The 25,865-nt window shown below is 33.2% G+C and overlaps 7 protein-coding genes across 16 annotated transcripts; 1 reads left to right on the forward strand and 6 right to left on the reverse strand.

The window, feature by feature from the left end:
• Positions 1–290: 290 nt before the first annotated feature.
• On the reverse strand, positions 291–7,995 carry LOC143221907 (mediator of RNA polymerase II transcription subunit 15-like). 2 transcript variants are annotated; one of them, XM_076447603.1, is made up of 12 exons: positions 7,673–7,995; positions 7,402–7,489; positions 7,189–7,240; positions 5,985–6,179; positions 2,460–2,719; positions 2,205–2,363; positions 1,997–2,115; positions 1,827–1,909; positions 1,593–1,754; positions 1,223–1,508; positions 776–878; positions 291–692 (listed from the first exon to the last, which is right to left on the reverse strand). In XM_076447603.1, exons 1-12 carry the CDS (start codon positions 7,732–7,734, stop codon positions 363–365), a joined length of 1,899 nt encoding a protein of 632 aa, XP_076303718.1. In that variant the 5' UTR covers positions 7,735–7,995; the 3' UTR covers positions 291–362. The 2 variants fall into 2 exon arrangements, with proteins under 2 accessions (XP_076303718.1, XP_076303807.1); XM_076447692.1 differs by having other exon boundaries at positions 548–705; positions 7,673–7,993.
• On the reverse strand, positions 2,726–5,257 carry LOC143207431 (uncharacterized). Its single transcript, XM_076420928.1, has one exon. The coding sequence runs from the start codon at positions 4,221–4,223 to the stop codon at positions 3,363–3,365; it is 861 nt and encodes a 286-aa protein (XP_076277043.1). The 5' UTR covers positions 4,224–5,257; the 3' UTR covers positions 2,726–3,362.
• LOC143207054 (uncharacterized) lies at positions 7,823–10,979 on the forward strand. Of its 6 annotated transcripts, none has more exons than XM_076420288.1 (7): positions 7,823–8,287; positions 8,405–8,508; positions 8,966–9,705; positions 9,822–9,980; positions 10,191–10,385; positions 10,506–10,769; positions 10,832–10,979. In XM_076420288.1, exons 3-7 carry the CDS (start codon positions 9,077–9,079, stop codon positions 10,896–10,898), a joined length of 1,314 nt encoding a protein of 437 aa, XP_076276403.1. In that variant the 5' UTR covers positions 7,823–8,287; positions 8,405–8,508; positions 8,966–9,076; the 3' UTR covers positions 10,899–10,979. The 6 variants fall into 6 exon arrangements, with proteins under 6 accessions (XP_076276403.1, XP_076276322.1, XP_076276651.1 ...); XM_076420207.1 differs by having other exon boundaries at positions 8,969–9,705; XM_076420536.1 differs by having other exon boundaries at positions 7,823–9,446; positions 9,519–9,705.
• LOC143207316 (uncharacterized) lies at positions 10,105–13,851 on the reverse strand. The gene is made up of 5 exons (XM_076420672.1): positions 13,791–13,851; positions 13,373–13,710; positions 12,096–12,416; positions 11,783–12,010; positions 10,105–11,707 (listed from the first exon to the last, which is right to left on the reverse strand). The coding sequence occupies exons 2-5, from the start codon at positions 13,559–13,561 to the stop codon at positions 11,258–11,260; spliced, it is 1,188 nt and encodes a 395-aa protein (XP_076276787.1). The 5' UTR covers positions 13,562–13,710; positions 13,791–13,851; the 3' UTR covers positions 10,105–11,257.
• Positions 13,852–13,995: 144 nt separating this feature from the next.
• Positions 13,996–16,581, reverse strand: LOC143207602 (mpv17-like protein). Of its 3 annotated transcripts, none has more exons than XM_076421467.1 (4): positions 16,138–16,581; positions 15,418–15,687; positions 14,719–14,850; positions 13,996–14,633 (listed from the first exon to the last, which is right to left on the reverse strand). In XM_076421467.1, exons 2-4 carry the CDS (start codon positions 15,673–15,675, stop codon positions 14,367–14,369), a joined length of 657 nt encoding a protein of 218 aa, XP_076277582.1. In that variant the 5' UTR covers positions 15,676–15,687; positions 16,138–16,581; the 3' UTR covers positions 13,996–14,366. The 3 variants fall into 3 exon arrangements, with proteins under 3 accessions (XP_076277582.1, XP_076277491.1, XP_076277424.1); XM_076421376.1 differs by having other exon boundaries at positions 16,060–16,581; XM_076421309.1 differs by having other exon boundaries at positions 13,997–14,633; positions 16,255–16,581.
• A 146-nt stretch (positions 16,582–16,727) lies between these two features.
• LOC143207370 (transcription factor E2F5) lies at positions 16,728–19,570 on the reverse strand. The gene is made up of 7 exons (XM_076420805.1): positions 19,369–19,570; positions 18,934–19,043; positions 18,551–18,821; positions 18,250–18,470; positions 17,905–18,014; positions 17,782–17,829; positions 16,728–17,700 (listed from the first exon to the last, which is right to left on the reverse strand). Exons 1-7 carry the CDS (start codon positions 19,474–19,476, stop codon positions 17,591–17,593), a joined length of 978 nt encoding a protein of 325 aa, XP_076276920.1. The 5' UTR covers positions 19,477–19,570; the 3' UTR covers positions 16,728–17,590.
• Positions 19,571–19,993: 423 nt separating this feature from the next.
• On the reverse strand, positions 19,994–25,740 carry Taf2 (TATA-box binding protein associated factor 2). 2 transcript variants are annotated; one of them, XM_076447163.1, is made up of 20 exons: positions 25,675–25,740; positions 25,407–25,606; positions 25,086–25,140; positions 24,851–25,014; positions 24,549–24,765; positions 24,204–24,442; positions 23,915–24,136; positions 23,627–23,840; positions 23,282–23,557; positions 22,995–23,203; positions 22,680–22,919; positions 22,357–22,606; positions 22,137–22,277; positions 21,867–22,057; positions 21,565–21,776; positions 21,261–21,480; positions 21,039–21,192; positions 20,802–20,969; positions 20,541–20,714; positions 19,994–20,445 (listed from the first exon to the last, which is right to left on the reverse strand). In XM_076447163.1, exons 2-20 carry the CDS (start codon positions 25,487–25,489, stop codon positions 20,200–20,202), a joined length of 3,675 nt encoding a protein of 1,224 aa, XP_076303278.1. In that variant the 5' UTR covers positions 25,490–25,606; positions 25,675–25,740; the 3' UTR covers positions 19,994–20,199. The 2 variants fall into 2 exon arrangements, with proteins under 2 accessions (XP_076303278.1, XP_076303189.1); XM_076447074.1 differs by having other exon boundaries at positions 21,861–22,057; positions 25,675–25,739.
• Positions 25,741–25,865: the final 125 nt, after the last annotated feature.

Consider the following 25,865-nt stretch of genomic DNA (forward strand, 5'->3'; position numbering starts at 1 on the left):
CAGATAACACAAATGAGAAGTTATTCAAGGAAACAGTATTATAGATGGAGAATGTATTTATGTATTCCGGTACGAACTTTTGTTCTTGTCAAAGCTGAAAATAAAAGCGATATAATGTTATAGCAGTGGAACAATTATATCTTTCTAACCGAATAAAAGCTATGTACATGAATTAGAATGAAATGGGTATGAATGTTTACATGTGTTAAAATTTAATTAGGATAGAGTGGCTTTCGTTTAAATTGAGGCAGACGGATTTTCGTCAGGGAAGAATTAAATAGATAACGAAATATGTGGCAATATGACGTTTTATAATACTTAAAAATTTATAGAATAATTTACACATAAAGTACACTATAAAACTATAAACCCATTAATACAGTGCTGGCGGTAACGGGTGTTTGCGAAGGCGCGCTAGCTTGTCTTACACTCATCTCCCAAGTATCCAGCAATTGAGACACAGAAAAACGACGAGGAAGTTTCGTTATACGCGCATTCAAAGCCTTCTGCACGGCACAAAGGAATGTTGTAGCATATTCGTGAGGTGCCATCACACAACGCGGTGGTGTAAGAGGGTAATCTGCTGGAACTGTAACCGATACTGGCGGTACACATGGAAGATGACGATCGTCTAGCCAACATATTAGCTGAATACATTTAGATCCGTTTTGTTGCGCTGGATCAAGACTGACCTGGATGCAGGTACTTGTATCAAATACACGATACAAGTATAGTAATTAAATTACACAGTACTATATAAAAGTAGATAAATTACCTTGAATCGCTGATCTAGCCGAGCTATTTCTCCCTGTAATACATCTGGAATTTCACTAGGAAATTCTTCTATTTTTTGTTTCTTCAATGGTGGTGGTAGATTTCTATTTACACAAAAACAGATTCGATTAATAGTAAATATGTTTCTTCTATCGATCGTATTTGCTGATAATAAATTTTTAAATGTTTTCGGCGCAACGGTTCGATCGTTTATTACGAATTATAAAGCAACATATTTAATTTACAGACGCGATTCAAATAAATCTTGAAAAAGATCCAAACTAGGATCGAAACGTTGATTTTCTTTGACAATTAGCAAAGTTGCTTTATAATTCGTAATAAACGATCGAACCGTTGCGCCGAAAACATTTAAAAATTTATTATCAATTAATAGTATCTCGAAAGAAAAAGATAACATAGCTAGCATATAGTTTTGAATATTACGCACTTTATCTCCGGACTAAATAAAGCTTCCAAGCATGGACCGAAGGTTCGTTGTAGCGTATGATTCACCACTGGGCTTTGAAGATGCGTGCTTACTGCCTCCAAAAGCGGACTAAAGAAGTGATGTTCTTTAAGTGCCGCTGGAGGAGGCCCGACACTTGCATCGCTACGTTTAAAATCTACTTTTTCAAGAACCGCCTCGCACTTCAACAGTGTGTCCATTGGCATGCGTTTGCTGGGATTCGATAAGATTTCTAGAAGTTTCTTCATCTTGCTTAATTTATCGACATCTGTGAAAAAGATTCGTACGGTTCGTGTTACGCGTATAGAGAGCAACGATTTTATATTACCAACAGAACATTTAGAGCACTTACTTCCTTCGTTACCCATTTTAGCAATCATTCTTCGTAAAGGTTCAATATATTTGCTCAATTGCCTAACTTTATCCCTGTATGCCTGATCTTCCTGTTGTGGACTTGGAGTAGCACCCACACCTCCAGGAGTGTTCAAAGAACTGCTAGGTGATGGTGCCATACCTAGGTTAATGTACACCATGTATTATTTTCATTCATTCATCTAGAATTATAAAAGAAATCATTTTAACATACCGACAGATCTGTTTTGACCCGCCATTATAGGATGTTGAGGACTTGGCGATGGAACTAATGCTGGAGATGCCACCATCTGATTACTGTAACACATATTTTGTATTGCTTAATGTTTCGAAACATGTACGAGTTTATTAATGTACATGTCAAAAGTGTTTCAGAGTAACAACCTCGAGGGTGCACCCAAACCAGCCGGACTTGGAGCTGATGGAGATGGACTTTGCCGTAAAAATTGATTCGCCGCGATGTTTCTAGGGCCAGGAAATCCAGTATTGATCATTTCACCAGGCTGGAAATGATAACGTATATAAATGTCTCGGATAATTATACATATAGCATTTTTATTAATCCAGAAAAATTGATATTCCACTATGATACCTTTCTTTGCATGTGATTCAGCTGTTGCTGCATTTGACCGGGACCTAATTGTCCCGGGGCAATTTGATTCATCTGCTGCGACATACTAGTTTGAATTCCACTTATAGATCCACCGATCTGATTGCTGATTTGATTGGATAATTGATTTTGCATTTGTGTCTGAAAAGGAACTTCATTGCTTATCTGTACATTCATTGTAGAAAATAAAAATGCACAGAATGCTTTTGTAACTTATGGAACTCGCTAGGTACGTACTTGCATATTTTGTTGCATTTGTCCGGCAGCGATTGGTCCCATTTGATTGGTAACAACCTGATTCATTTGTTGAGGCATATTCCCTTGTCCCATTGGATTCATTTGTGTTAACATCGAATTAGTCTGCATCGTCTGAATTGGACCCATATGACTCATTGGTCCAGTGGCTTGAGCAGACATCATGCTCATACCTGGCATTTTATTTTGCATACTTTGCATGGCCATAGGTTGTCCAGGGCGTTGATTTAAGCTTTGCAGTACTGGCAGAAATAAAGAACAGAAACAGAATTGCTGTAGATCAATTTAGAGTACTGTTATCTGCTAAAATTCATTGTGCTCCCGACTGGAAATACACCAATTTCCTCTTTTTAGGTACTTACAGTTAGAAGCACTTGGTTTTGTTTCTGTTTGTGTTGTAAAATATATTGCTTTCGAATGTAACAGTATAATCGAAACGTAATTTATTGATTTGAACTTTTACAAATCTATTTTTGAGAAGCATAGTACGAGGGTTAATGTGTACTAAATAATACATTGACTACATTATTTAGAGAAAAGTATATTATTGAAATTTTTACATAATCTTTTAATTCACAATAATCTTATAAGAAAAATGTTAATTATACTGTAAACAAAAGATATTCTCTTCTTATAAGTATAAACACAAAGTTATCTTTAATCTCTCTTTTTACATAATCTTCTAATTCACAATAATCTTATAAGAAAAATGTTAATTATACTGTAAACAAAAGATATTCTCTTCTTATAAGTATAAACACAAAGTTATCTTTAATCTCTCTTTTTACATAATCTTCTAATTCACAATAATCTTATAAGAAAAATGTTAATTATACTGTAAACAAAAGTGATTCTCTTCTTATAAGTATAAACACAAAGTTATCTTTAATCTCTCTCGGAACTCTCCGTAACAGAAGAAGATTGGCCATTCATAAATATAACGAATGCTTCCTTTAAATCGGAACTAAAAAATATTTGTAACTTTTTCTCCAGTTCTCTTAAATATATCTTCATTTCTCTTGCCGGTACATTGTAACTACATTTGTACTCATATGTAAAACTAGCAACAGATAAATTGACATCTAATTCTAGCTCAACAGCTAGAACACTGTCGGGTGTGATTTTCTCTAGGTCTACAGGCCAACCGCTTCCTTTGAACTCTGCTCTTAAACTGGTCAGAGATTCATTCATTTCAAATTCTAAGTCTTTGTATGTCTCTTTCGTTCCATTGATCAATTTATATATGCTTATTAGTCTCCTTGAATAGACTTCCATTAAACTGTTGCATTTACGCACTAGATTGAGTACTCTTTTTCCAATCGGATTATCAGTACCTTCCCTTAATTTATTATGAATATTTACTGTTCCTGGTACTCTACTACGTCCAAAACTGATATACCATTTGCGTAATAGTCTTATATACACAATTGTTATTTTAAATTTGATGTCTGGAATATAATTGTCATTATGCCTATAAATATAACACACTCTATCGTTTCTTAGATCAACCGACATGCCACAATACTCTTCGATCTGGTTTGCCCAATTTCTTTTCTCACTAATTAATTTTTCCTTCCATAATTCATGGTTTAATTCTTCATCTTTCCTACACTTCACGTATTCTAGGTATTCAGCATGAGTTGGTGATTGCTGTAAGGAATCTAAGTTATCCGAATCATAATAAGGCTCACTATCCATAAAACTGTCGTATTGCGAGTAATACATATTTGTCAACCGCTTTTCCATTTTGTTCAATTTGTCTACAACTCTATTACAGAGATTCGAGAGATCACTTGTATTTAGAATATAGCAGATCGCCTTTATTTATATTCCGATCACCTTATGGCGCGACCAATCAGTAATGAGATATGAAACGGTTTTTGTTCGCGCATGCGCGTCCAAAAGCGGTAGACTCGTTTCCAGAATTGCAAGAATTGCACATTTCTCGATAATACAAAAGTGGGATATTTCAATAGTCAAAAGCGCTAGGTAAAAGATGAATCTAAAAAAGTTAAAAGTGGGTAAAAGTTTTGTTCCATGCTAAATCTGTTCTATCTTTATCTATACTTCATTGCATTCAATGAAATTGTCATATATCTCATGTATTGCATTCAAAGCTTTTGTACTTTTCACAGGGTAGAATTAGATATATGTATTTTGCAATGTAATTTGTTAATAGTTATTCTTTTATTTTCATCATTCATCATTCTTCATTATCTTATCTTCGTATCCTATCTTCATTATCTTATCCAGTGTGTGAGAGAAAGTAACAGAGACTAATAGAAATATTACATTATTGATAAAATAATGTACCAGTGAAGACTTTATGTTCACGGTGCCCAGGGATCCATTTTTGAGTCCCTATCTCGCATCTGATAGTCCAAAGAGTTGGGTATAGAAAGTGCAAGGTGTCCAGTGGAAGACTTTATAAAATAATGTAATTGTATATTTCGTATACTTTCTTCCCCAACATCCACTGATAATTGAGATGCCACAAGATGATACAGTTAGAAATTATAGATAAATCTTTGCAAATTTCATCCCTAGCGATTTTTACTCAAATTATTCAAACAATTGCCAAAGTAGAACATCACCCAAGGAGAGAATAAACTAACATATCACTGTCTAAGATGGTTCATTTGTATGTGAAAAGGTCTTTTCTCATTTAAAAAACAATCTTAAATTATACAGGATGTTCCAAAATTCCTTCAACTGCCGGAAAAGGGAGGTTCCTGAGATCATTTGAAGCAACATTTTCCGTTGCAAAAATGTTGTTCGCGGCTTTGTTTAGGAGTTATTAACGAAAAACACGGACCAATCAGAGCACGACCTAGACGCGAGTTGGGACAGTCGGCCAATAGACAGTTGGCGCGCCGGGCCGACTGTCCCAACTCGCGTCTAGGTCGCGCTCTGATTGGTCCGTGTTTTTCGTTAATAACTCCTAAACAAAGCCGCGGACAACATTTTCACAAAGGAAAATGTTACTTCAAATGACCTAAGGAACCTCCCATTTCCAGCAGTTGAAGGAATTTTGGAACACCGTTCATACATATATCCTATCATAAAATGTTCTCCTCGTAACATAGTAACTTCTATGTCAGACATGCTGTAGCAAGTTATGTAGTACGTCATAAATATAGTTTTCTTTAATCCTTTGCACTCCGAATTGTTTTTCAGTTTAGTTGCCAACAACTCCCTACTATTTTAAGTGTTTCATTTGAAATTTACTTTAAAGGGCAGTTCCTTAACCCCTACTTATTTTAAACAATTTTGTTTACTAATTATATTAAATATAGCTCTCTCAAACTTTGTTGTGATTTATATTTGTGGAACTTATATTTGTTTTAACTAAAGAATATGACTTAAATAAATAGCGGAAGAACCAAATACATATAAAAACACGTTTCATTTACATTTTCTCAGGAGTCATAATTGAAAAATTCCCTTGTAAACGAATACTTTCATTTAAAAAGTGTATAATGTAGCTTTTCAGTTGCGTGTACTCACAGTTTGTAGCTGTATTTGCAGGCTGTTGTGGAATTATTCCCTGAGGATTAGGGCCTGGTCCATTAATGTTAATCATTTGATTATTCCCGGTTCCCTGACGTGCCAGTGTTTGCAATGCCCCAATTGGATCTGGCATTCCTTGGTTTCCAGTACCTGCTGCGCCTGGTGCAGTAGCTCCTGCACCTTTCTTGGCATCTAAAATAGAATTGCAATGTACAGAGTAAATTAAGAACATTTAAATTTCATTTATACTCCCGCTCAAAAGTATGTAGACACTTTGTTGCAAATATATTATTCTAATAGTACCAAATTGTATAATTTAATTATTGAAATCTCTTGAATAAATGAAAGTTTCTTTGGTAGGGCTAATACTGTTTCAATCTACGATAATTCTCAAGACAATAATAATAATTGAGTGAGATATCTAATGAATTAACTGTGTAAATTGGACCACATAAAATTGCGGGAGAATATATATATTTCACACAAAAAATAATGTTTTAATTTATCGACAAAAAAAGTGGGTACCCGGTTGTCGACATAAGGGTTGAAAAAACATTTCGAAATACGAAACTCGCATCATTTTTATTCAAATATATATACTCTAGTACTGTGTAAACTAGACCGCATAAAATTGAATGAAATTCATCAAAGATTCATATAAAAATTCAACGTGTTGTCCACATACTTTTGAGCGGGAATGTATATTACTTACAGTAGCGGACGAAAGTTTAAGACCGCTCTAAAGAAGACGTTAACTTTTTTAATATTGTACTATACGATTTGAACTTTTTTGGGAAGCTAGAGCAATTAGTTTACTAAAGGATGCGAAAAGAAATTTTTTCAAAAATTGCAATTGATCGGAAATTGTTGGAAAAATACTAAAAGTTGAATTTTTAACTTTTTTACATGGGCCTATATTGAAAATTTAGAAAACACGTTCTGTAGATCTGTGTCAATTAAACATATTCTGAAAATTTTGTCAAAATCGGTCGACGTTGCAATACAAACATTTAAAGATGGTAAAAATTGCAGATTTTCACGATTTTCGGTCTATACATATCTAAGAATTATTACATCTTTCAATACCTGTTGTTTCTTTCAAAAGTTCAAATCGTATGGTACAATATTAAAAAAGTTATCGTCTTCTTTATAGCGGTCTTAAAATTTCATCCGCTACTGTATATATGTATATGTGTATTACTTAGTTCTCTGACATGTAGAATCAGTCTGGCTACGAAGCCTAAATATTCTTCCTGAAATAAAAACAATTTCACTATAATTAATTACTGTAATGTTTCAAATAAAAATGAAAAACATAAATTTGGTATTTGTCATTATGCAGAAGAACATTTACGAACAGTTGACAAAATAAAATGTTAACAATCTACTGATATCAACGAAAATTATAACAAACCTTAGTTTTTGCCTTTTGGAAAACATGATTTTCCATATCAATACTATTTCTTGAAATGGGCATTCCAGACATCTGTACAGCTTCATCTCTGTATGGAAAATATTTAATAAATATATGAGTATTTATTCGTGCAGACGATTTCTTGACTGTCGTAGAAAAATTGTACACTGCACAACTCTTTTGTTGCTCTATTCTTTAACGCACACTATTAGAATCGTGTCGATCAAAGTATTTCATCGTTATTAAGATATTTAAATGTACACCAACTTACATTTTTGCTATTACACTTTGCCGAAAGTTTTGCGTTCTCCAAGAATTTTCGTCTGTTGCCATTTTTATTATTATTTAATAATTAAGTAAATAATTAAAACAATCACAGAACTTTCTTTTATCAGGGCAGCTTAACGACTGTTAACGACTGAATTGTCTATATAGTGAACTACATACATATAAGTGCGCTTTTCGAAGCGTCGTATAGATACAGATACATGTAAAGGTATTTATAAATAGCCTCTTTAATCACGTTTCTATGAGATCGATAGCTACATTATTCCAGCTATATGGTAGACACATTGTTCAGAGCATAGCACCAGTTATAGAGACACATCTTCTCGAAACGTTCTATAAAAATATGAAAAGCAAACTCGGAATCGAAATGTTTAATTAATTTATTCAAAGTTATTAAAATAATGATATAGTCGATAATTCTTAGATATTCGGCTTAAGTCCTAAGTAGTTACCTAATATCACATCGACATCGAAACGGATTGATTCATGAAAATGCAGTGGAACAGTCAATTCCCCTCATCAGCTGATGTGATGTGATGTGCTGATGGTATTAGCGCGCTTTGTTTATGGGTTTATTGTCATGAATTTGAAATCTTTGGTAAGAATGAAAAATAAAAATCAATAAACTGAAAAAGTTACATAAAATAATAAACGAAATCGATTCTATGTCCTGCTGTACATAATAGCTGTGTATACTATTTGTACAATGTTGTAGGTAAATTCGTACAATAATACATTTCATAAATAAATAAATAATTTCATAAAATATATAATAAAATCTCTATTATCTACTTTCTTTCATCACTGTTAAAAGATACAGTAAGTACCACTCCACTATGCGAAAAAGACTTTCGATTGTAGCAAAAAAAGTGACACATTTTATAAAGCACACTAAGAGTAAATATATGCACACTTTATGATTTCTCGATGTCTTTGTGTTAATAATGTAATTATAAATATTTATGGTATGTTTTTTCAAATGGTTCCAATGCGTTATATTCATTTTATATATACTACAAAAACTTCTATTTACATACAGCACATTATGTTATTATAAAATACAGTCTCAGATGATTGTTGCTGATGATTTCCCGATGAGTTTGTGTCGACAATAATTATAAATATTTACGATATGTTTTTTCAAATGATTCCCAATGTGATATATTCATTTTATATATCTATAAAAACATTCGACGTATAGCACATTATGTTATTACAAAATACAATCTTAGATGATTATTGCTGTACAGTAGGTTATTAATATAAATCTTTTAAGCAGGCAAGTTATTTTGAGCATACCCTGACGGTTTGTTGCCAACCTCAGAAATTCAGAATCAACTTCTTCAATTTAATATCTGAAAGCTATTTTGATTAAATTCGTTTAAACATGGACTCAGATTCCACAGAAATGGTGAACGAAATCAAAAGCAAGGTAATATTGCATTGGAATTGTCGGGGTCTCGAGGAATTTCCCGAAGCAATAAGGTTTTACGGAAGCCACATTCAAGAAATATATTTGAAATGGAATAAACTTTCGACGTTGCCCCCATGGATCATAGAACTATTCAATGTTACGAATTTGTACATCTATGGAAATTTGCTCAAGGAACTACCTCTACATCTCTGTCACATGAGTCAACTATCGGTTCTCGATGTAAGCGCTAACAAGCTAGAACTGATACCTCCGTGCATTAAAAATCTAATCAATTTGAAAACCCTTGTGCTAAATCAAAATTTTATAGATAAATTACCAACCGGTAAGTTTTTATACGAAACGCAACTGTATTTTGAAGTTCCGTTTAATTTCATTCTATATACAACCTTTACAGAAATGAATCGAATGCATAACTTGGAAGTTCTATCTATTTCTGATAATAAATTCACCGCATTGCCAGAATGGATTGGTTCGTTGTCTAAACTAAAGGAATTAAATGCAGATAAGAATTTCTTGAAGGAGTTACCCAATAGACTCACTTTGTCACCACAAATATCGCTAATCTCTGTGTGTTCTAACAGGTTGTTACATCAAATGAATAGTTATCATTCTTATATTTGGATAATTTAATTTATTACAAGTACTTTTGTTAATGTTCTTAAATGCTTCCATTTTACGCAGAATAACTTTTATATAGGCTAAGGTATTTACCACTAAACGGATTTGTATCGTCTCCTTGCATTAGATTCGAAGCGAACGAGTCTTTGAATTATTTATCTTATCCGCTCCTTTATCAATTAACTTCTCGAAACCAAGACTTTTATGCGCGCGATCCAAGAAATATTTTAAATTATGGGTAAGTGAATTTTTTAACCGGCATAGAATATACATGTTTTGTATAGATGAGCGTAAAGTAACACTTTTTAGTCTTCATCAGGTTTTTGTGAAGGTGTTTAGATATTTTATAATAATCTAGTGCATAATACAATATTTTTTTATTCTATTCAAATTTCCAATAAGAAATTCACGCTTGTATCTACAAGTACATAAGTATATACAATCACAGATGTTTCAAATCGCATTGTGATAACACAGTATTACGTACAAATATAAAATTGAACATAAAGATAAATGCATTGCATGGAGAGGATACTGAATTTGCGATTGAACTACCACGCCAACTTTTGAAAGTTCATAATATCCATGAAAATACAGTTGTTTCATTGTGGGAATTAGCTTTGAAGAAAGCTTATACTGAAAGGTAACTACCACAGTTTTATACATCACATATTTCTCACGGAATGTACCTAATGTTCTTCAATACTTTCATAAACAGAACCATTGATATATATATATATAATTTAGGTATAATTAATTTCAGGTATAAGCACACGCTTAATATTTCAACGTCGCCTATAAATATAAATATTCGTTATGAATCAATTGCAACGAATAATCATCAAAAACCTGACTTCAAAACGTATCCTATCAACTACGGTTCATGTAACTTATTGATGAACGGGCCTGTTAGCATCTGTGTACATTCTCAATGTCAACAGCCAATCTTCACAGAAGCTTGGGTTATTATCGGTATCAGCCATTATGTAGAATTTATAACAACAGTCGCACTGTGTTGCTGTAAAAGGTAAGATAAACATTATCTACGCGTTTGTATATAATATCAAAGATTTCACCTCGATTTTGCAGATGCGCTTCTGAATTTATTAAATATTCCAACATGACAGTCAGCCATGATTGGTACCACGTTAATTAATGAGACTTATTTTGTTTAATAGGTAATTCTGTAAATACAATGTACAAAAAGAGAATAAAAGAATTCCATATTTTTAAATAAGATTTAAAATTTTTGCTACACAACCTCTGGAACACTTGAAACATTTCTTAGCAGCAATTATGTATATCATACAAATACACGTATGTCAATCATATTTTACAATAATTGGAAATATCAGTTTCTATATTATACAATAAAATAATCGGCGAATATGTTGTTTTAAAATAGCATGACTATTAGTTTATTTACATTTCAAAGCAATTTCTATGCCTTTGTGCAGTAAAAAAATTGGCTTTAGACCACTCGTTTCAAAATGATATCGTATATAATTTTGCAATTTAAGCGATAAGGAAATCTAAAGCTCTATCGCGGTCGATATTGTATTTTAGAAGTGCAGCAGACGCTTCTTCTTCGGGAAAGCCTAAATCTTGTAAAGTACATAGATTCTCATAGTAAGCTTTGGCTTTGTCTTGATTGTATTCTGTAAGAGCAAGGGCCTTTTCTGCATCCTCCCCTGACATTCCTACCTCCTCCAAGGACTGTACAGCCAACAAGTATTCCACTATCTTCTTATTATCATGACCACCTAAATTGCGTATAGCCCGAGCAGCTCTCGATAAAGGAAATCCCATATCACTTAAGTGGCGAGCTAACTTTTTGTCTTCCTCTGACAAGTCCAATAATAAATTCATAACTGTCTCTTCATTCGTTACTACAGGTTCATCTTGTTTTAATGTTTCGTGCGGACTGGCGTTAGGACTTTCCAAGTTTGGCCAAGGTTTCCAGTCCTGTTAGAGATAATATATATATATATATATAGTTTGTGATAATACCTCTGTTATCTTTATAACAAATTATATTACCTCCACAAGACGCCTCTCCAAGTCCCTTTGTAATTCTTGAACAATCGCGGATACACTGCGGTGATTAACTATTTCAGTTACCGTTTCCTCTTCCTGATCACTTGTTTCATTCTTAATATTATCATTTTTCTCATCTGAGTGAACATCGGACTGATCGTTAACAGTTAAATCTTTCAATATACTTTCTAATTTTGCCGGCGGTGCCCATTGAAATGAGGGTTGTAATACCTAAACGAAATAACAAACAAATGATAATTTCATCGAGAATATTACAACACAGATATGTACAACAATTACGACTGATTTTGTTTACCTGAGCAAGTTCTTCCATATCATTTATCGTTTTTAATTCCATGTTATCGAATGGACTACTCGTGTCGTTATCGAAATCAGCATAATCCAGTCCATTTGTTTTCACATGATCTTGAAGATCATTGGCTGGTAAAGACAAAGGCTGTGGGGTAAGAATTGTAGTCTCAGGCACGGGTGCATTCACTGGCAATTGTTTAATGTTATCAGGAAGCGGCGGAGGTGGAGGTGGTGAACATGCTTTCTTTTCTTTCTTTCTCTTCTCGTCTAAGCGTGTGTGGCGTGCTTTGTTACTCGCTTGTCTAACTTTACGCCATTCTGTCATCTGTAAATTCAATATTTCAACTCAACGTATTCTATAAAACATTTATAAATTTCATTTATTAGGTCGGTGGGAAAGTTCTGTTGTATTTTAAAGAAAATATTATTCAATGATATAATTTCTATTATTTGTAACAACTTAGGGAAAGATGGGAGCCAATGACTACTAGCAGAAGCAAGAGGGGGTCACTAGAAATATGGAATAGATATTAGGAGAAAGAGGAGAGTCGGAGAGTTATGTGGGGATACCTTCGGAAATCTTGAACATAGGGTAAGAGAATGTAGGGAACTAGATTCGTTTCCAGGATTGCGAGGGTGTGGGATTCGCATTCTCATTTCTCAATAATACAGAAATGGGGTTTTTCAGTAGTCAAAAATGCTAGATAAAAGATCGATCTAGGGTAGTAATTTGCATTATTTGCAAGCAAACAACTGTGATGTAGTATTTCATAGCTACAAGCAAAAAAATAGGACTTTTGAGGGCGATAGCGCCCTAGATCGATCTTTTATCAAGCATTTTTGACTACTGAAAAACCCGATTTTTGTATTAATTATCGAGAAATAAGAACGCAAATCCTGGAAAAAGGAGTCTCCTCCCTTAAGCGAGAGAGGGTCAGAGGAAGCGGTAGAATAGCTGATGAAGCTAGGGAGAAAAAGGAAAGAAAAGAGTAGAGAGAAAGATAGCTCAAAGCAAAGTGTACGAGTGGGTACAAGGATTTGCGGGAGGATGTGAGATTTAGTAGGAATTGTAAACCTAGTCCCTTTTTATGGCCACAAGGCTAAAAAATAAAGCATTTCTATTCTATTCTATCTACAAAACTACCTGTTTATTTAAAACACGACAGAACTTTTCCTCCAACCTAATACATATATTATTGTAAAATACAGATAGAATTACATTTACATTTGGCAAGTAGGATAGATTGAAATTCGGTGAAGTAATAAAAAACAATACTCAACCTTTTCAAGCACTGACCGCTCCAAAGTAAAATTATATGTTAATTTTGACACGTCAGGCAGCTTATTGTTATACACAGCTGGTAAACACACTTTTCTCGGAGGTTTATAGGCTTCTGCAATTTTAACATGAACTCCATCCATGTAAGATGCAACTAAATCACATTGTGCCGATACCGACGAACGTGCCATATTTCCAAATCAAAGGATAATACAACAGAAAATGAATATGTCAAAATTTTCAGACACAAAAGACATCGGCATCATAACCTCATAATTCTATGTACGTTGTTTATTGTCATGTTGCAAGATGTCTTCTCACACTTAATACTGTATATTTTCTGGAATATACACGAAAGTCAACATATCTCTCACTTAAACAATTTATACTACGTATAATGACCTGTGTTTGACAACTTACAAATGTTTTGGACTTTTAATGACTTTCAACACAGCCATATTGAATTTTGGTAAATATACATATGTACAATCGATACCATACAATCGATGCAACGATGAATCGATAGTGTATTGAAATTTTGGCTGTAATATCACTTTCGCGCGAATTTTGAAAAAAATAAATAGGCATATGAAAGGATGAGAATTTGATCAGATAAAGAAACAAGTGTTTATCAACAATTAGTCGTTTTTATTAATAATAAATATCATTTATTGTCAACAATAAGATCACAACAAATATATATATATATAAATATATATATACTAAATTTATAAATAACGAATACTATGTATTTACTTTCATGATTTTATAGTCACAACAATTTTAAACCCGCCTATTATAATACATATGCACAATATACAATAGTTATCGATACCATGTACAGATAATATCTGCTTGATTTTCTCACAATATTTTGTACTTTGAATGACAAGTATTTCTTCGGTCGCCACATTATATGTCAATATGATAAATTTTATAACACAGATATAGTCATACGAATTATTTAATTGAACTAAAAATATTTCCTAAATATCATTATCGTATAACAGATTCCTTTTTACTTTTATCTGGTGTTTGTGCAATACCATTCACATTCTTAGTTCCAGGAATCTTTGTACCTTTCACAATGCTGCTAGGACTAATCGCTATACCTTGCTGTAATTTCTGACCCTCTATTGCTTTCATATATGCAAGAAAAGATGTCCAGATTAAACTGCAGAAACTTACATAAACTACTCGGTTGTGTTCCGGTACAAAGAAAAAGTTGATAGTTTGTAGAATGGGCCACACACAAACACCAACCTGAAAATATATAGTTATTATTTTCTGCGTTCTTATCCTGTTATTTTGCTGTGCATATTCAACATTTATAAGACAGAAATTTTACTTTATACGTGGGCCAGAACTTCTGTTTCACTTCTTCAACACATTCCGAGACCGGTTTCAGTTCTAGAAGATTTATACCGAAGAAGAAACAACACATTGCAGCGGGGCCATAAGTAACTTGTTCTACTAAAGCCTGTGAAATAAATATCACAGTTGTAAATATTGGTAAATTGGTAAAGGTACCAGAGTTACCATGCCTTATCCGGTTATCGGAAACAAAACAAACTTTCTAGAAATTAATCAAAATAACATGAAGTACCTAGTATTACCTTATTTTGAAAAATAAAATTGATGTTTTCCCTTTCGTTAATAAATCAAAACTATTACAATAATTTACGTTTAAGATATAGAAAAAATATTAGTTATATAAAAATCTTATTCCCCGAGACAATGCAATTTTTCGTTTCCGACTATAGAAAATACTAAGAAACTGTGATACACCAGAGGATAATAAATTAATGATTTTGAAGAGGATTAAAACTTCATTGATATTTTTTTTCCTTCTTAACAAAATCGTCCAGAAAAATTTATCAATGCAGAAGAAAGGTTGATAATCATTCGTTTATCACAAATAATGCAAAATAAATTACAGAATGCCTTGAAATTAATAAAAAAACTTCCAAGTGGTTACTAAATATCTGGTAACTGGTACGTTTACCATAATATTGATTATGTTATAGGTAATTTATTTAATATATACTTTGGTAATAGAAGATTTAATATCCGACTTGGGCCAAAAATATGAGGAACATCTTAACCAGCAGTAGAGGGTTGGAGCCACGAAGAAACCACCATACAAGCTGAACCTCAATGCTTGAATGTAATTTAATTCTTCACTTCCTGAAATTTTTTGTTGTAGCAAACTTCCGGTAGGCCATATGACCGTATAAGATGCCATTCCCCGTACGATCGGGTATTTTTGCGACACTTCGCGGAGTTTTCCATAGATAACACGCATTTTTTATCGTCACTGAAATATAAAGGATCGTTATTACCAAGAGAATTCAATAATTACGTGAACAGACAAGCGTGAATATAGAAAATTCGTAACTGTTACATATGGAGAAAGTATATAAATAAATCGAAATTATACTTTTAAATTTTAGTGAAATCTGTATTCCTGAGAATTGAATTAGTGTTCATATCTGTATTACATCATTATTTCTGTTGAATATTCAAAGAACTTTTGAATTGCACATCGTGCTTTTTGTGTAGCACGTGACAAATAATTTCAGAGTAAACGATGCAGCGCGCCAAACAAGAGAGCGCGTGCAATCGATTGTTCAAAAATAGAGAAGTTGCACTTTCTATGTGTATATGTACGTTGTTGAAAAACATTTACCCAAAGCTTTGTTGGTGACTTGTCATTAGGCCTGATTGTCTCGAAATTGTTCAATTCGATAAGAAATCGATAACCTACCGAGAACGTAAAACCACTAAAATTCATGATGTAATACTTTCGTGGAATGTGTGAAATGTCTTGTCTTTCTTTTTCTTTCGTTTGGTTTCGCTGGCACATTTTCATCGTGCATCGTACCTTCTTCTGATCAAAGGACGAAATGTCGACTGCGTTACCGCGGTTTGTTCGAACGTGACGCGAGAAAACTCGCTGTACCGCGGATTTGTATGAAGTAGCAATCTCGCGACGTTGACACATTTGGAAATGATTCGCTACTACGGAAACACACGCATACTGACTGAGGTGAGACATATAAGCAACTCGGCTACAGACGATGACGAAACTGGTCGATCCATTCTTATCTGTCCTTGGTAATTTCGTGTCTTTCGAGTGCAGTTTTCCCCGTTAGTTTGATATATCACATGAACGACTACACGTCGTTCCTGATTACGTATAATGCGATGATGTCGATAATGTACCCGATATGTAATAAAGACGAAGCAATATTTGCACACGTGTGACGTCAGTGAAATAAATAAGGTATAGACTGGTCTTTAGTCGATGTGAATTAAAGTAGGGCACGATAAGGCATAAGAATTATAATACTGGTGCCAATTAAAAATTCTTTTTTTTTCTTTTTTCGTAATTATACAGCACATACAACAGCATCAAAAAAGTGATCTTTTTTCTATACAGTGTAAATTATAGATTCTTGGTCTTTTTCGCTTGTACCATATTTTTCACTTCTTTGTATTTTTTCCTTAAACAACTACATATTCACAAACTTAAGTAAATGTCATTGAATGCAATAACGAACATATAATATATTGATATGGAAAGTATATTATAAAAAGAGTATGAGTACGCTGGTATGTACTTATACTATGTAATAAACCTTATACGTCATTATACGTGTTCTACAGTTTCAAATTTATACGTATAAATTATACATAATATACATTTATGTTTGATTCGGACGATTTTAAGCCAAAACTGCGAACGTACGAAAAATTACGTGGTTCAATGAAATATATATGTACTCAAATGTTACTAAAAAACATCGCTAATTGTAATGCATTATTTATAAAATTATTTCTCTTATATGCAACAATCGCTAGTAAACAACATTTTTCGCTTTGCATGCATATAAAGTTAGTTTGTACGCAGTTCATAGATTACAAAGTATCTGTTAAGATTTCTTTTTTTATTACATCATCCAATAAAGATTCAACAAAAATCGACCATGTAAATACCTCTTTGTTTTCTTTTTATAATTCTGTTCTATTTTCTCTACTTCTAATAATAAAAAAATACTGCATGTATCCAATGATCGTTATCCACATCCATTCTATAAAATTATATACATAGAACAGCCTTCAGAAATTGTCAACAAATTTTTTTCTGTGATTTTGCACATTATTGGCACTGTTCGATTCGTGAACCATCCAGCCATTTAAACTGTACAACTTATGACTCATTTCGCCACGATATCGAACAGATCACAAATCCCTTCATTTTCGCTAAGGTTGAAGTGATAATCCTTTTCACTAGGTGGTGGACTTAATCTAACTAGTGGTCCGAAAACTGTAATTAAGAATTATAAAATTAGAAGCGCATTTACAATGGCTTACAGGTTTATATATTTTTCGAAATTTCTTTACTCACTGTCTGAATAAAACTGATCGAACAGTTCAAGGTCTTTTTGAGCAATATCTGAAATTATAATGCACGGTGTGACGATATTTAAGATATTGTATTTACCCTAGAAAATAATTTGTATTATCTTACCCGATGTACTAACATCACGAAGAACAATTTTTGCTTCTATTAATTCTGCATCTTCTTCTTCGTCCTCATCGGATATGACAGGATCTGGTTTACTAGCTCCTTTCGGTGGTCTAAATTTGGAAATTACTTTGTAAATTTCTATAAATTTCATGTATTAAGAAATGTATTGAAAATATTACTGTATTGTACGATCTATACCAAAAAAATAGATTTTTCCTCGATATCTACTTTTCCCCAAGAAAGATCAATTAATATATGCTCTTTGCAGATCAAAAATATTATTTTTCTATTTTCAATGCGAGTAGAGCAATTATTCTTTATATACTGCTACATGATTTTATTTACCTTCCTACTTTCCTCTTTGGTTTAACATTAGTTTCCTCTTTCTTTTCTTCCTCTTCTTTTACCCTTTTAGTACCTTTCGCCTCTTCTTGTAATCTCATTTCTAATATTTTACTATCGTAGGATTTAGCTAATTCCGGTTGAATCATATACACTTTAATCTCTCCCGAACTACTTTTTAAAAACATTTCATAATTTATTTCTTTCTCCTCCTCCTCGGATATCTAGAAAATAATAATATAAGTGTGCGATAGAATATTATGTAACCTAGATAAACGTATAATCCAATTAGAAGACAAAATACCTGCGATATATTTGGTACAGTTAATTCTGTATCAGCAGGTGCTTGGATTCCTAATACAAAATCATCGGGGAAGTTTTCCTTCACATCTTCGTAAGTGATGTACGCATATTTTCTATTAATTAAATCGTTTTCTATATTCTTTATACTTTGTTGAATCCATTGAGTGTGCATATCTAGCAATTGCTCGTGATCTTCTAGTTTCCTAATTTCATCTTTTAAATCTGTTAATTTTTCACCTACTTCTTGAGTGTTACAACCTGGACCCGCACCTCTATTAATACATTCGAAATATTGTTATTTACGAAACGTGGCAATCTATCTTGCAATTTAAAAATGAAACGTTAGATCAAATACTCTATTAAATAAACAATAAAGAAACCTACTTCCATTGAATACTATTCTTGCTTTTCTTCTCTATCAGTCCAATGCCTTCCAAGACATTTGTGATGTCATAAATACGTCTTTTTTGTCGTACTTCTAAAATATCAGCAGCCTAAAATACAAGTTTATTATCACATTTTTAGCTGGTAAACTATATAATCAACATCGAACGTTCTATTTCCTTTTAGGTTATGTAGGATAGCACGTTGAGATATCAAAATTTACAACCTATTCGACCTAGAACAACAAATTAGAATATCCTGCAGAGCGAGCGTTATCTTAATTGAAAAAAGTATTCGATTGGCATCAGAAATACGAGTTTTTAGTGTTGCTTGTTTCAAAGTTCCCGCAAGCTAGAAATGGCGTGTACACCCGCGACAACTTAACCTAGCAGGTAGGTTAACTTTTTATATCGGAACTTTCACGAATTTACTTACTACTTTCAAGTCGAGGACACCGTCCTTTGCTTTCTGCAATAAAGTAACAAAACGAGTTGTTAAGAGGCCGAGGGACTTTTCAAATCGACTTTGTTGATTATCTGCCATTCTCGAGGTCGTTGTCAAAATTTTCAAAACTCACTATTCCCTTCGAAATTGCCGCAACACCACGGACGCCATCCTAGCTAATACGCAGGAAGTATTTAAATATGAGCGCGTCTCTAGTGTCGATATACTGTACTCAATGTAACTGAGCATATACATATATTTAGTTGATTATTATTCTTCTAATTATTTAATTATTTCTCTATATTTAAATAATAAGAGTAAAAGGAGTTTTACATTTTTAGTATTTATATAATGCTTTCAATAAAGTCGTTATTATATCTGATAACTGTCTTGATAATTATGTCTACCGATTTTCCAACGTAAATTAAAAAAATATACAGTTACCTACAATACGCGCGGAGGTGTCTATAAAACAGCTGAAACGTTTGCCCTTAAAATCTCAAATGTATAAAATCTTTTGTTCTTCAATTATCGCGTTTACAAAGCATAATAGTTGAAATGTCATGCGTAATCGCAGACAATACGTTATAATAATTCTGGTATGTACACCAGCACATAGTTTTTTTATCAATTTTATTTAACAAAATTAGAGAAAAAACATTTTGTATCAATATATTTAAAAAAGTTTAGTATTTACAGTAGTTTATATCAATATTCGGATTCATGATATATTAGAATGTGGGTCTAAATTATATAAAAATTATATAAGATATAAACAAAAATAGTCTTAGCAGACTAGCAATCTTGTGGTTCGTTTCTACACTATGGAAAACTGAATTCGTTAGTGACAGTCGCTGCGTCAGGACTGAGACTGGAACTAGCCGAACTTAATGTCTCTTCTTTGATTTTTAAGCTGGACGAATCTTTACTCTTGTCCTTCTCTTTCTCCTTTTCTTTCGCTTTGTCTTTATCTTTATCTTTCTTCTCTTTATCCTTGCCATGTTTGTGATCATGTTTATGCTTATGTTTATGCTTGTGTTTCTTTTTATCTTTCTTCCTTTTCTTGTTCTATGAGATATAAATTTCAAATTTTAATACATACACATTACACACAAATGATGTAACTACACTATCAATAAAAGATTATCAATAATATCATTTACTTTGTTGGCAGAGTCATTTTTCTGCTTGTGATCGTCCATTTCTTTTTTAAACATTCCTGGTTCAAACCCTACAGGTCCTGGTGTTCCCGTAATTCCAGGTAATGATGCAGAATTATCACTGTAATATTCTGATTTGACTTTCCCGTCGCTAGTTACGGAACTCGCTCTTTCATCCTATTTAACACGGGAAAATGCATATTCATTATAATAATTTGGAAACGGTGTTTGCGTAAAGCGTCTAGCAGAATAAGAGTGTCTTACATTAGGAGTTAGCTTTTGTCGTTTTACTTCCTGGCCATATTCCGCTGAATTTGAAGGCCCTGGTGTATCTCGACAAGGAGAAATCTTCCTTTTACCTGATCCGCTTGTATTGTCCATTTCCACTATTGGTGGTTCATGTTTTATATGCGGTATATTCGGTGGTTTCGTCTAAAATTCATATCGTCTATACTATAATGTACACTATGTTACATAGATTATTGCTACAGTGCTACATACCTCTTGTTCTGGACTTTGTGGTCCTACCTTCTTAGGTTTAGTGATAGCAGCAATTTCAGGAATAGGCAGACACAATGGACGCTTAGAGCCGTATAAAGTATAGTACAAGTCAACCAAATCACAACGTATTTTGGGATCGTGAGAAAGCATACCACTGAAAATGTGTACGAGAAGTTACCGTAAAAGAAAACCAAATTACATGGACAGTAAATTTGTACGCACTTTATTAAGTTCCAAATACGATCAACCAATTCGGGACGATCTAAACGGTGTTTATGAGCTCTCTCGAACGGCGGATTTTCAACCATAAGTCTAACCAATCTATGTCGTACGCCAGGGTGTGGGTCCATTTCTATCATATCCAATAAAAATTCTAGATCGTCCCACTTGCCATCCACTTTTGTAAAATCGACTAATGCTTCTAATGCTGCGATCCTAACGTCTGAATCAATAGGAAAAGGTAGTATGTAGGTAATAGTTGTAAGTATCTACTGATAGTTGTATGTACATGTAATACTTTATGTACCTATGAATTGTCCATATGCAGCATATGCTCTGAAAAGATTGGGATTGCTCGGAAGATGACCGAACTTTTGCAATATTCGTATAACCTTCAGGCAAGAAACACTGACAGTGTACTTGTAACATGGTAATAATTTCTCCAAATTCAAATTTCTAGTGACTTCTTCTAATATAGCTTTAGTATCGACCGACAAAGATTCGGCAGTAATAGCTGTCCTGAAATAAAAAAGAAAAACAACACGTTACATATGCGATTAGAGTAAATAATGATATTTTAGCTTTAGTGTTGATTCGTCATACCCATACCCTTGTTGAATACTAATTACTGGAGTGACAGTAGCTCCAAGGGCCTCGATTAAAGCAGCTCTGTAATAGTTATCCGAATATCTATTTTTACTGTTGTCGTTGTATTTAAATAAATCCATTAAGAAGGCTAAAACTTCCGGTGGACATATACCATGAGCATTACGCAATCCTGCCATTGCTACAGGTATAGTCTAAAATTATAATAAGGGCATTCCGTAAAATATCACAAGTAAATACTTCATTGATATTAGAAAATGTTATTATTCTAACCTTCTGGAGAAAATAATGTTGGAAATTTTGGAAATTATTTTGTTTAATTATGCGCCTACACGATGCTGACCCAAATAATTTCCTAAATATGGTTAACATTGCCGGTGGGCCTGCCCATGTTGCAACCATAGCATTTGCTACCTATACAAGTATGAATATTTATTGTAAAGTATACCGTGCTATCAACTATGTAATACGAGTGATTTGAAATTGAAACCACCTTAGTTAAACAATGCGCAGCTCGTAGTCTAACTTTATAGTAACAATGTTCATTTTCTATAGTATCGTTCAACGCTAATCGTGTAGGAGGTGTTGCATGGTTTTGCAGCGCTTCTATAGCTTCCAATTGTGCAGTGACGTCTCTTTCATGCCTTAACTGATATTGCCATTGGTAATCAGGTTGTTCAATTTGAGCAGAACGCATAAGCGTCATCTCAGGGTCTAATCTTATCCATAACACCGGAGAGTCACTATAAAGAAAAGAGCAATATTATCGTGATAGCCTTAATCAAATAATCTTCAACACCGTAGAATAATATTTACTCCATAGCAGAAAGATCCATGTCCACTTCTTCCCCAGTACATAGTGGAATTTTCTTCTTCTTATTTCTGCGGCTTTTACTATGACATGTTATGTCTGCTTTTGCAACTGTCCCTTCGATTTGTAAAGTATGTTTAAAAGTACCATCTAACTCTTGAATATTCACTAGAAGTGGTCCCACATATTTTCTTATTCCTCTTTGATTTGTGGTGTCTTGCCGAATTTCTAATTCTACCGTATTCCTATAAACTTTCTATTAATAAGCGAGTACACAGAAGAGCTAGATACGTTTAATACTTAAGAATTGTTGATATTACCTTTTCCTATTAAATACAAAACTTAAACTAAATTTCGCATGTCCACCAGTCCTGACCCACTGATCTATAAACACTGCCATATCTTTACCTGTCACAGTAAAGATCGCTTTAGTAAATACATTTGTACTAATTAACATATGAGACCAGAGTCCAGAATCAATCTTTTGTTGCGCAGCATTAGCGGCGAGAGACAGTTGTTTATTGAAAACCTGTAAAGCAGTCAAATGAATTTCCAAACCAATTTAAAAGAATGTAGGGGAACAATTATAATAAAAAATAAAACGTACCTGTAGCAACAATTCTTGACCAATTCGATGTTCCAACATCCTAATTACTAAATGCGCTTTTTTGCGAAGCACTTCTATGTACTTTGGGGACATTGTGTGCAAATTTCTTATTGGAAAATAGAAACCAGGGTATATAGGAGAAGTAGAGAACGGATCTGGAGCTCTTGGTGTGGGTCCTGGTGTGTTCGCTGCAATGGGTAATGGAGCTGGTGGTTGGGACGGATCTAATATTATACCTCCGAACTGTTCTTCATATTTTACAACTTCTTGTAGTTCCTAAAATCCTCAATAACATTAGGCTAGAAAATTTTATTTCAATAGTTGAAAATAGAGAAATCTATTTACCGATTGAACCCATTCTCGATATTCATTATTTCCAAAACATTTTTTTGCATATAAACCAGTCAGATATGTCGAAATACCTTTAGGTAACCACGTGTCCGACCAATTTTGCATGGATATAAAACAACCGAAAAATTGTTCAGCCACAGCTTGAGCCATAGCCTTTTTTGTAATATAAACTTGGTCAATGATTGCGGTAGAGTGTAGCAGATTGGTGCTATGAATGAATAACAGTTTACATTATTCAATGAAATATTTAATCTTGATATATCATTTATTAATTTTACTAACTTTAGTATACTCATCGTGGCGTATGCATTAATATCTTCGTCTAATTCGTCTACAAACACTTGCTTGTAACAAGAATATGGATATCTATTTGATAAAGTTTCTTCATAGAATTCAAATGCTTCGTGCATATATTTCGCAGACACTTTTAACGATGGTAATAATTGTGGTAAACAAAAATGTGTCACTTCGTGCATGTATGGATCCACAAATATTTCAAATGGTCTAAGATATAACATAGTAATAGTTATTACATTCATTTTAATTACATCTTATTAACTCACAAACTTACCCGACTGCAAGCGCAATGTTCGGCGAACATGCTGGTGTGTTAAGAACATAATGAAACGTTTTCCTTCTCATGTCTGGAGTATATACAACTTCTAAAAGATCACCGCAAGATATAGCTGTCATGGAATCGTCAACAGTAAATTCTAATTTCCATGTACACGGTTCAGCGAAACTATCAACACAAGGAAACCACAATCTTGAAGAATTCTCATAACTGTACGTATACATATGTGCACCCCTCTGAAAGAAATATGTCCATCTAAATACATGAAACTGGCTGTTGAATAAGTGTAATATATATTATTACTATTATATATTAATATTATTATTATAATATTCATTGTACCTCCGCCAAAGTTCCTTCGCAGTTTGGTACAACAAAATGTACCCCTCCCTGAGGTTGCTCCAAGGAAAATTCAATACTAATTCTCAAACTTCTACCTTCGGCAACTAAATGTGCCGCATCAGGTGGAATTTGGACAACTAACTCTCCAGCATTATTATCTGGGTCTACTCTTTGCGCTGCCGCTAAATGCATAGTTGAGAAAAAGTCCAAGGATCGTCTACAAAAATAATGTGAATATGTTACAATAAATATTTATAATAGAGAAGTATTATTTATATATTTTTTCAACTGTTTGTACTTACTGTTTGCCATCTCCTTGACAAATATCCAGAAACGGATCAAAATATTGAAATGGTGCTTCGTACGTGTCATTTAAACACACTCTATAAATTCTGCATTGTTTTGCATTCAGTTTCACGAGTCTTAATGTGTCACGAAGTGGAACAATTGTTAGTTCAACAAAACCCTGTACATAAAAGATGTATTTACGATATAGTAGCTCGAGAAAGATTTTTCAGAAACAATCATGATACTTACAATGATACTCTTCCTTTGAAAACTTATGCCTGTAAGGCTCAGTATTTGGTGAGCCGTAAAATAGAAAAAAAAACACTGAATAATCACTAGGTAATATGTTGTTAAACAAGATAGAATACCAAGAATAACAGATATTATAGTTTTGTAAACATAACCTAAACGTATAAACAAAACTACATTTAAACGATATATTTATGCATTATTAATGTACCATATAGCCTAGTATAGCCATAACAGATTATATTCGTATAAGCGTCAATACTAATTAGCAATTATTGTTTACAATGTGAGAGAGAGAAAGAGTTTCATGAAAATACTTATAATTTATATGGTCGGCTATTATCAGCTGTTCTTTCCTTCTTCATGTTTCCATTTATGTTTTTTTTCTTTTTATCGGTTTCCATTTATGTGATTTCATCAATTCGATCTTATTTGCGTGCTTTGTCAGAATTCGTTCCATATATAAATATTATTTTTAATATTTCACCACACATTTACGAATCAAACTTCTCTGCCGAACACTACAAATACAAAAGCAAGCATTCAAATACATGTATTCAACCATTGGATATACGGTCGCCAGACTTACCCCCTCTCTGCCATTCCCGGGTTAGTCACGACCATAGAGTATAGGATATGCATATATAGGACGCAATTCATCTTTATGTAAATGTAAATACACATAAAGTAAAGAATAAAGTAAAGTAAAGTATACTTGGCCCCATATATATAAGAAGATATGTATATACTTGTTTCGTGCATGTCGTTGCGCGTCAACCT

This window comes from Lasioglossum baleicum, chromosome 1 (genome assembly GCF_051020765.1).
Source record: "Lasioglossum baleicum chromosome 1, iyLasBale1, whole genome shotgun sequence".
Taxonomy (NCBI): domain Eukaryota; kingdom Metazoa; phylum Arthropoda; class Insecta; order Hymenoptera; family Halictidae; genus Lasioglossum; species Lasioglossum baleicum.